The 10,992-nt window shown below is 36.5% G+C and overlaps 1 protein-coding gene across 1 annotated transcript; it reads left to right on the top strand.

The window, feature by feature from the left end:
• The first annotated feature begins 7,563 nt into the window (after window positions 1-7,563).
• Window positions 7,564-9,511, top strand: six3b (SIX homeobox 3b). Its single transcript, XM_067369462.1, has 2 exons — window positions 7,564-8,255; window positions 9,193-9,511. Exons 1-2 carry the CDS (start codon window positions 7,564-7,566, stop codon window positions 9,380-9,382), a joined length of 882 nt encoding a protein of 293 aa, XP_067225563.1. The 3' UTR covers window positions 9,383-9,511.
• Window positions 9,512-10,992: the final 1,481 nt, after the last annotated feature.

The following is a 10,992-nucleotide window of genomic DNA, read 5'->3' as shown; positions in this document are numbered from 1 at the left end:
CTGAAGATGAGGGGCTAAAACCTACAATCTCCACCCCAGGCTGTGTGTATCGCAGGCCCCTTTTGTCCTGACTCGGCAGGCTTTAGTCTCGCTTCTGCTTGTCCTCAGAGACCCCACAAGGAGGAATCAGAAGGATTACCGTATACGCTGTTAATCGGACGAGACTCCATGAGGAGGTCCTCAAACAGACTATAAGCAGTAGAGGCTGGTTCTTTACATCTGGTCTAGCAGTGATGCATCATGTTAACTAAAGACATCATTTTAAGTCAGCTTCTGAGGTAGAATGGGGACAGACCTTGATCTATCATTATTTTATGAAGCCCGGGACAGGGTTTGTGGTATTGGGGTGTATTTGTCCTTAGCTCTCCAAAATCAGCTTGTCTGAAGAGTGCATTTCCATGTAGATCCAGGCTGTGGTTTCCCTCAGCACTCCACCGGCCTGCCTGACCCGATCCAGCCATCCTCTCGTCGTCTCGAGGCTTCTCCAGGAATACACGTCGACTGAACGGTGAGCAGTCTGTCAGGCCTTTAAATACATATTTTAATAGAGTCCTAATGGGGAGTCTGAATCAAAGAGCTGTGTACTGTATCTCTTCTTTGACAAAATGAATTGCGCCTGAATTCTGACCTTTTGTGATTTATGAGACTGAAGTGGACATTAATCAGCTTGCATAAGATTAATTACAGCCGATTATAGATTGAACGAGTGGTAAAGCACCACTTGTGTTAAATTCTATAAAGAACACGTGTGTCATTTGATTACGAGAAGCAGACGCACAAATTGAAGGGGGAGGAATAGGTAAGTAGAAAGAGGGGGCTGAGCTTTCAAAGAAATCATGCAGGGGGACTGCCTGTCGAGGTGGAATTGAATGTTTTTGCCGTTTAGCGACTGTTTAGCATTTAATTTCGCATGTGACACTTAATGAGCCCAGCCCTTGCTCTGATCTCTTGGTGTTAGCTGAATTGAGAATTAATTGCGTTCGTCGTCTCTCTCCTCCATACTCTCTGCTCATGACGCTGTTTTTAGTCTCCTTTTCGACTTTCTTGTTTAAGCCTACACGCTGACCTCTTGTGGAGTAGCGCTCGTCGTCTGTCAATCCTGAGCTCTGTGTATTAGCATACGTGCGTTTTTTCCACCTGTGGATTGGTTTATGAGTTCACCTTGATATATGGACCCAGCACATTAGGCACATTATTGACTTAAAGCATCCATAATGAAGTTAGGACATATTCACTTAACTGTATATTAATAGAGAGACAGTATGCAATGAATGTCATTGGCTTTGCTTTGTGAAACAGCTGGAGGCTTTTTGAAATATTGTCTTTATTAAAGTCATCATGTAAACATCTCATCTTTAATCATGATGTGAATGGATTTAGTGCTTTGCGCAATATGACATCTGCTACCAGCATAAATTGGCATTAGCACCCCTGAAATCTCACCCAGCTGTTGTACCACCTCTGTTTGATGTGTTTGCTAGTTAGTGTTTTTCCCCATTTATTTTATTTTTTTGTTACATCAGTCTTGAACTCTGAGGTCATTCTTCACACTCGGTTAAACTCCATGTTGGCATTCCACTGCGTACATCAATTATCCACTAGTTTTGTGTTGAATGCCTTGTTCAGTTCTTATTCCACGGATGTCTAAAGCTTTTGTCTCTCTCTTTCTCCATCCTTTTCTTTTTGAGAAATGCTTGGTTCCATCTCTATTATGAAAATGCAAAAGGTTCACACTCATCAAGAGTTCATTATTCTCTCAGAAATCATACACTCTAAAAAATGCTGGGTTAAAAACAATCCAAGTTGGGTTGAAAATGGACAAACCCAGCAATTGGGTTGTTTTAACCCAGCGGTAGGGTTAAATGTTTGCCCAACCTGCTGGGTAGTTTTATTTAACTCAACTATTGTTTAAAAATTACTGTATTTCTTCATTAAAATTAACCCAAAGTATGTTGGAAATGAACATTTATTAATGTTCAATGAATAATTATTAAACAATAAACATTTATTAAATTGCTTATTAATAAATTTATATTAATAAACTATTACATTTATATTAATAAAACATTAAAGCTTATTAATAAACATTCACCTTTTGTCTATTATTGTTGTCTCTAATTGCATCTGGTTTTTAATTTCCCAACTATTTTGGGTTCATTTTAAGCTAGCCATATAGCAATTTTTAAATAATAGTTGGTTTAAGTAAAACTACCCAGCAGGTTGGGCAAACATTTAACCCAACAACTGGGTTAAAACAACCCAATCGCTGGGTTTGTCCATTTTCAACCCAACTTGGGTTGTATTTAACCCAGCATTTTTTAGAGTGTAGGAATAATTAACTATTTCAGAGTAGATTGGTAAATATAGGCCTACATTTACATATGAATATTTAATATTTCAAAATAAAAAATTTGAGGGGGGTATTGTACTCATTCTCATATTGTTCTTCATGACTTTCTTTCTGCTGTGTAAAACAAGGTACATTTCGAAGAATATTCTGGCCATTCATTTCAAAGTATAATGAAAGCGGATGACTATTTGGGCCCCCAAAAAAGGTGGTCAATACTGCTCATTCTTTACTTCTGAAGAAATACAATAGTTTTGTGTAAGAAACAGACATTATTATTCATTATTCAGTGGTAATCTTGAGAGTTCATTAGAAATAGCAATATCGATTCATGAACAAATCTTTGTTTTTGAGTCCCATCTCTTCAATGAATCAATGATTCGCTTCACAAAGTGGTCTGAATGATTCATTCACAAATAACACTGATCCATTTTTTTTCAAGTCCAACAAACAAACTAAATGGTCGCCACACTTTACTCACTGGGTGAGATTTTAAATTTTGACTTTAAATTTTAGTTTAAAAATTACTGAAATCTACTCCTCACACAAGGCTGGTGTAGTCATATGAATTCATAATGGTGCTTTGCTTCAGTCCTTCACTTTTTGCATTACACTTAAGAAGAAAGTCATACAGGTTTGAAAAGATGTGCGGATCACTGTAAACCCAAATAAGCTGGGCTAACTCAAAAAATTGAGGTAGTCACATAAATTTTTTAAAGTTATGATGTTCCCAATTTTAAGTAAGCAGAACTATCAAGTTTTGAGTTTGTAGTACTCCTGCATGTTAATTGCTCCTAATTTGAAGTACCGAGTTAGCCAACTCATTCATTTTGATAGCAAATAACATAACATAACAAGTTTTATTTTGAGTTCTTGCAATCAAATGATTTATTTACTTTACTGTAAACTAATAAGTTGTCAGAACTCAAAGTGTGAATGAGAATTTTTTAAGAAACTCAAAGTTTATTTTGTACTCATACAATTGTATTGTTCTTAACTTGAAATATTTGACTACTAATTTATACATGTAACTTCAAATTATCAGGTTATCTCAATGTGAATATTTTGCAAGCTATAACAAACTAATTCAGAAAATGGCAACTTACTAATCTGCTAACATGTTAACAATAGCATGGTATATGGGTAAATTATACATGTTTTATATATATATATATATATATATATATATATATTACATTAAATAAGGCCTTGGTAAGACAAAGTGCTAAAACTGTTCAGTAACTAGAGCAAATTTAAACCTGCTATATGAGACAGAAAAGGATGAGGTAGAAGAGTGTTGCAGTAGGTACTGGTTTATCAATATGTAAGTGACTAACTCATTTTTTATTCTTGGATATAATTTGTTTTGCATTAATTTTACAATAATCAACATACTTTAATGTATTCTATTTCTGTCTCTCTATCTGTTTGCTAAAAGAGAAAGCTAATAAACCCCTGTACAGATATTACCTCAGTGCATGTGAATTTACCTAGACATTATTCACAGTGTGTGAGTCTTCTAGCTCAGGATGAACTTTAAAGGAAATTAAGGAATTTGGAAATGAGAAAATGAGCGAGAGAGAGAGAGTGTGTGTGTGTGTGAGAGAGAGAAAGTGGTTGTACTGCAGTGCTAGGACAGGCAGGCCTTCGGCTCTTACTCATGACTGAGCAATAAAGATGCCTGAAGCTTCAGTTTCAGGTGCAGATAAAAAAAAACTATTGCATGACATTGCCTTTACCCATTTATAAGACCGATTTCAGCACGGAAAAACCTCTTGACGCACACATAATACATCTCGTTGGTGAAATCCATTGTCATATGGCCATTACCGCTATTAAACAAATTATGCTCTGAACCTTGGCCACATGGATCAAGGTAAACTGCACAGTACCATTAAGCAGCTTGTCCCAATGACAATACTGTTAAACACTGGTTTATGGGCCACTGTTGCAGAAAATCTCACTTCAGACAGGATGAGCTTATGTTTCTGTAAGTAGGCAGCCACAATTTACATTTGCAACGGCCCGGCCAGCCATGGTCAGGCCAGAAATGCTTTTTTAAACAAAATAAGATTATCATAGTCACTTCTGATGAGAGGTTTGGATTAATAGCTTTGATTAATAGAATAGCTTTGACAAAGAAGGATTTATTCAATATCATTTTACCTCATTCTCGCTAAAACATTACATGTGTGTGAGCCATATGCTACATGGATCAGTGTGCAATGACAATGGCAGATTAATCTCAGACTTACTGTAAACTGGGATTTTATCTCCGCTCAGTTCCAGTCTAACTTATAGTTTCTGAGAAATAAAAAGCATTGTCTTCCACAGATCTGTTGACTTTATATAGTAAATGTTTGCTTTTTGATCATATGTGCATAGTGCTTCGGACCAGAGTGTTGGCTGGTGAAACAAGCAGGGCAGATATAATTATATGCAATAAATATTTTAAATATGAACTGATGAATATGGTTGGTGGCTGTAGACAGCTGTCCAATATGAATGATTAATTTAGTGCGCAGGTAATGTCTTCTCATCCAGCATGGCAAGTCACATTCAAACATTCAGATGGCTCAACATCTGCTCTGTGGGAGGGTATTAACACAAGGCAGTCTTTAATTAAATATGTATGGGGTATCTAAAATATGCCATGCAAATAACCCGTCAATTTTGATATCCCATCTATAACTCAATTCTCATTCTCTTCAGTTTTAATACACGCTCTTGCATGCGCACACAGTTTTTGTGCACAATTTCTATGTATAATTTCCACAGCCTCTTTGTGATGTTCAAGTCAAATGTACAATTTGTGATGTTTTCAAGGACTATTATTAAGAATATTCAGCTCATTTGATTACATCTTTGGCACACAAAGTTACTTCTATTGAAGTATGAATTAAAGAAATTAAAAACAAGCCTTTGCCAAAAGAGGCTGAACTTCAAATAACAGGTGACTCGATTATAATTTGTAAAGGCAAAACTAGAATCAATTGAATTAAATGCCTTATTCATTTAAATGTTTGAAGGCCAGCTATCTGTTCGTAGTTTAAACGTGGATGGTGATTGTTTAACTATTAATGTTCAGCAGGGGAAAGCAGTGTCTGCAGATTAGCCTATTGTAGAATGACTCCTCCCGGCGTCAGAGCTGGAAGCTCAACACTCGGTGAAGGTGAAGGGCGACTTGTTGCATGAGGATAGGCTACTGTTGAAGCCTTGCCGTATTGATGAACTGGGAATAATTACGCTACAACGAAACTTTACATTTCGTGTTTATTTTGTAATTCTGCAACAGATTTGTAAGTGTTGTTAAGCCAGCCCACTGATAAGCTGCCTTAAGCTTTACCGTGGATTATTAAGACTTCTCCACCGACGAAAATCCAAAAGTAATCGCAGATTAATTTTGTATCCTGTTATCTGTAACTTTAATAAATGGCTTTGACTGTCGACCTAATGAGTGTTTGCAAGTATTTGTTTTTCCTATGCGAGTTGCTCTGAATGTGACCTTCCCCTTGACCGTATCACAATCTCAAAGTTCAGTATACATTAATAGGCCTATATATATATATATATATATATATATATATATATATATATATATATATATATATATATATATATATATATATATATATATATATATATATATATATATATAATATTTCCAGAACATTTTTTTTTCCACTTGAGAAACTGTTGAGACATCTGTAAATAATTAAAATGTAAAAGATTGGAAGTTGTAGGCTTACTCTGCTATTGCAGAACTGTAGTGACCATAATATAATCCTACATTTAGATCTTTCGGTTTCTTGCAACTTTACAAAACGTGCTCCTTAAAGCGCTTTGCTCAATTTTGTGCTCAGTTCGTGTGTAAATAGAGGTTCATATTTGCGGTGAACACGATATTCAACCAATTAACTAATCCTGATGAACAAAGACGTCTCGTTACTTGTCTACGGGGCGCGAGATTAGTGCTTTTGTTTCCAGTTATTATTATGCCAACACCTATAGCCCAGAAGATAATGTTTAAATCTTGCCTTGGAGCAATGCCGTTTTTAAAATCGTTCAAAACGCATTTTATTATAGCGACTGTTTTTTTCTTTACTAATAGCCAATTAATCACTAATGATAACTATGCAGACATCACCGCCTTTTAACTGTATACACATTAATCTTTAATGTAAGACAGTAGTGGTGTGCCCACTGGAGAGAAGGCCATTAAGCGCTAAGCCCCAGGATAAACAGACAATTAGGCCAAATGAATTAACTTGTTTGTGGCATTAATTACACGCTTTGTGCAAACAAAAAGCCTTGTGAAAGAATGTTATTTGACTCAGGCCTAACAAGCCGATCTCGTTTCCTCCTGACATTTTATCTTGCCTTTAAATTGATAAATAGACAAAATAACTAATAGTCTAATAATTACACGGAATACGCATTATGTCATAGACTAATAAAAACGCGTCAAAAAATATATAGGCTATAAAAAACGTTACCGATTGAACAAAGCTTAGATTCTTCTGTAATAAATATTTAAAACATTATTTAATTTTACAAGTGAGTGCCAACGTTTCTTGAGGATCACATAACTGTTTTTTATTTAATTATTTTTGTATTTTATGGATAAATAGATTATATTTATTATATCAAATATATAGAAAAAAAGAAAAAAATGTGCACGTGCACTAACTGTAAACTAATTTCCTTTTATCACCTATTTAATTCAATAATTGCCTCGTTATATAAATATTTGATAAGTAATTAAACGATGTGTTATTTATTTGTTGACTAGCTCGACAACTTTCACACCCATTCACGGAAGCATACTCGCACTAATATAACAATATTCCACCTATTAATCCTCCTACCGTCGAGTGAACTAGCGCACCATTCGCCTGCTTGAAAACATCCCGCAGTGAGTGGCCAGTTCTGATTGGAGCGACGATAAAACCCTGCGCGCGAAGCAAATGTGCAGAAGGGCAGCGCGCACTGGCTAATGACGGGCGAGCTTGACAGTGATTGGCAGGGCTGCCATGACAACCACAGCACGACTCAAGGAAGACCAATAGAAAAGCGAAACAAAATGTTTCACCGTTGCACTCGAAGTTGATTAAGGGTAGATATCACGCGTTCGGTAGTACTGCAGCGATAGCAGCGCAAACACGTCGTCAGTTTTGCCGTCTTTTCCCGTCTGTTTGTCTCTGTCCGGCGACTCCATGGTGTTCAGGTCTCCTTTAGAGCTTTATCCCTCACATCTTTTCCTGCCCAATTTCGCGGATCGCCCTCTGCTTCTAGCGGGCAGCATTCCCAGAGCGAGGTCCCCGGAGGACTTACCGATGTTTCAACTGCCCACCCTAAACTTCTCTGCGGAACAGGTGGCCAGCGTGTGCGAGACGCTGGAGGAAACCGGGGACATCGAGAGGCTCGGACGTTTCCTTTGGTCCTTGCCCGTGGCACCCGGAGCCTGCGATGCCATCAACAAGCACGAGTCCATCCAGCGAGCCCGAGCGGTGGTCGCGTATCACACTGGAAGCTTCCGCGAATTGTACCACATCCTGGAAAACCACAAGTTCACCAAAGACTCTCATGGAAAGCTGCAAGCGATGTGGCTCGAGGCGCACTACCAAGAGGCAGAGAAGCTGCGCGGTCGTCCCCTCGGTCCAGTTGATAAATACCGAGTCCGCAAGAAGTTCCCCTTGCCACGGACCATCTGGGATGGCGAACAGAAGACGCACTGTTTCAAGGAACGGACTCGCGGCTTGTTGAGGGAGTGGTACCTTCAGGATCCTTACCCCAATCCGAGCAAGAAAAGGGAACTGGCACAAGCCACTGGACTGACTCCCACTCAAGTGGGCAATTGGTTTAAAAATCGGAGGCAAAGAGACAGGGCGGCAGCTGCCAAAAACAGGTCAGTTTAATGGTTTCCACTTAACTCGGGGAGGAAATAAAACGAATATTTGTGTAGACATAAAGAAAATAAATGGTAATAGATTGCATAAGCTGTCATTAAATCTGAATGATGTGCTCAATCTTGGTTGAAAGAAATCGCACAATTTTTTGTTTAATTTAGACTATATGAATAATCCAAAGCAGCAGTTTGCTTAATAGCATAATAAATTAAGCCAGTCTCTGAGATTGAATTGTTAAAGCTTTGGAAAACACATATTATTTGACGTTTTTAAATATAAAAAGAATAAAAGTAAATGTGTAGCACTTAAAGAAATTAATCAACAAAAAAGCAACAAAAACATCAGACATTTCGTTATGATTATTGTTTTTTTTTTTTTCCCTCAGACACATTTCTTCCTCATTGGTAAATAAACAAATTTCATATAAATATTAAAATATAAATTAATATAAATATAATTTATATATATATATATATATATATATATATATATATATATATATATATATATATATATATATATATATGTTTTATGTAATTGCAAAATAAATGTACCAAATACCAAACTAATATAATCAAACAGGCTTCATACATCAACCTAATATATAAAATGTCATTAAGGATGTCTAGAGCTCATATTAAGCAGTTCTGTTCTTAAATAACAATTAAAATATATAGTTATATATTAAAGAATAGAAATGATTACTTCATAAACATATACGCTTGTATATAAATATTATCCACCTTATAATCATTGACTTGTGTAATTAAATCTCTTTTTACTCTTATTGATGTGATCCTCACATTTCAATGGTTAAAATTTGGGTTTGTTATCATAAGAGACTGTATAACATGTCGAATTCTTCAGTCTGTGATGTATGTACTGAAAATGATGTTGCATAAATAATCTTAGTTTCTAAAAACTTGTGTTTTTTAGGCTTCAACATCACGGACTGGGTCAAAGCGGCCTGCGCTCCATGTCAGAGTCCGGGTGCACACCGCACAGCTCGGCCGAATCCCCGTGCGCGGCCGCCAGTCCCACTACCAGCGTCTCCAGTATGAATGAACGAGGCGACGGCGGGACCATCCTCTCAGTTACAGACAGTGACTCTGATTTCGATGTATGATGCACCGTCAGACAAATATGGAACATTTTTGCCCAGAGAAAAATGAACTTGTGAGAAAATGTGGGCAACATGAGGACCGGCCATTTTGCCACCTTGTGTTTGACAAAAGCATGCTGTTTTTCCAGCGCTTCATCGGACTGACGCCCTTTCCTTTCATTTCCAAGGCCTACACGACCATTTTGCATGTTCATTTGTGAATATTTTGCATTTTTAAAAGGCATTTATGAAGTGGAGTCTGAGAAAGTAGAACTCGATGCTCAAAGAAATGAGTGAACCAGAGAGGCAATTTTGTTGTTTTGTGTTTATCAGACAATCGTTGAAGTCAAAAGCACCTTTATTCCCCATCGTCTTTTACTCGGCAGCAGATGTTCATACTAATTTTATCGCGAGATTTATATTGAATTGTCCATGTCTGATTCAAAGTTTTCCTTAGGTCTAGGCTTGTCTAGATATGCTTGTATGATATCGCAATTACGCCACTCTCTTTCCTGCAAATTTCTTTATGTTGTGTCCATAAAGCGTGAGTAACTGTTAAGTGCTTGGAGATTTTAAGTGTCTGTTCATTCTGCTCGTTTTTATACTGTAAATGGGTTAATGGCGCTGAAAACACAGTGTTATGGGTCACTTTTATGCAAATAAATATAATTTAATATAACGACTATCAGAGTATTATTTGTTTATTTAACATTATGTCAGAAAATACAGGAAAAAATTGATATTTTTTATTCTGTACATTAATTTCTTCGTTTTTATTTTAATTTCAGGAGTTTATCATTTGTCTTATACTGAGCGAGAACTTAATTCCATTCAAATCGCACTCAAAAAAAAAAGAAAGAGGTGAAGAATATGTTGTTTATTTGTTTAGCCTATTTTTTAAAATCTACTATTATTTGGTTATTATTATTGTTAAAAGAGTTGAATATTGGCGCACGTGCGGTTCTGAAATAACACGAATTTTATTTGCAGTATATAAATCAAATGGGAGAGTAGCCTAGCTACAGCTTTCGTGTTGCCAGTGATTGTGCGTTTATTTTATTTTTTTATTTTGTGTGTGTGTATGTGAGAGAGATAATTGTTGGAAATGTTTTATGCTTTAGGTAGAGAGCAATTCGCAGAATAATAGTAAACAATAACACATTTCTGTGGCTAATTTACACCCGTGGTGTAGGCTATGTGTAGGTTTGTTTTAGTTCAGCCTTACATTCAAGAAAAAATAAAATGCTGAAATACTTTTTTTTTTTTTTCGTAACAAAACAAACCAACGTATTCTTACATCATGCCATCTTTTAAGTCTATACTTCAACCACACTACTTAGGCTACACATTATTGCAAGAAACTCAATGTAATCACCTCAATGTTCAAACGTCATTTATCTGCCTAATAATGCCGTCATTCAATTTCACTCTCTCTCTTACTACGACCAAAAGGGTAAATAACAAGAGGATGGTTTGTTTGTAGTTTCCTAATAGCATTCCATATAAGAGAAAGAGTGTGTCGTTTACTGTGAGAGGATTTCTGTTCCCTCTTCTCCCCTTTGATTTGATCGCTTAACTGAGCACAACTTTTTATTCATGTTTATTCACGCGGCAGTTCCCCTTGACCTGGATTC

Source organism: Chanodichthys erythropterus, chromosome 19, assembly GCF_024489055.1.
Source record: "Chanodichthys erythropterus isolate Z2021 chromosome 19, ASM2448905v1, whole genome shotgun sequence".
In the NCBI taxonomy this organism is placed as follows: Eukaryota; Metazoa; Chordata; class Actinopteri; order Cypriniformes; family Xenocyprididae; genus Chanodichthys; species Chanodichthys erythropterus.
The sequence above is the reverse complement of the archived record's forward strand: the minus strand, read 5'-3'. Positions and strand labels throughout refer to the sequence as shown.

Excerpts from the sequence above, each read along its gene's own strand:
- six3b (XM_067369462.1), top strand. The coding sequence starts at position 7,564 with ATGGTGTTCAGGTCTCCTTTAGAGCTTTATCCCTCACATCTTTTCCTG. Across the intron at positions 8,256-9,192 it reads GCGGCAGCTGCCAAAAACAG|GCTTCAACATCACGGACTGG; the intron begins GTCAGTTTAATG and ends TGTGTTTTTTAG.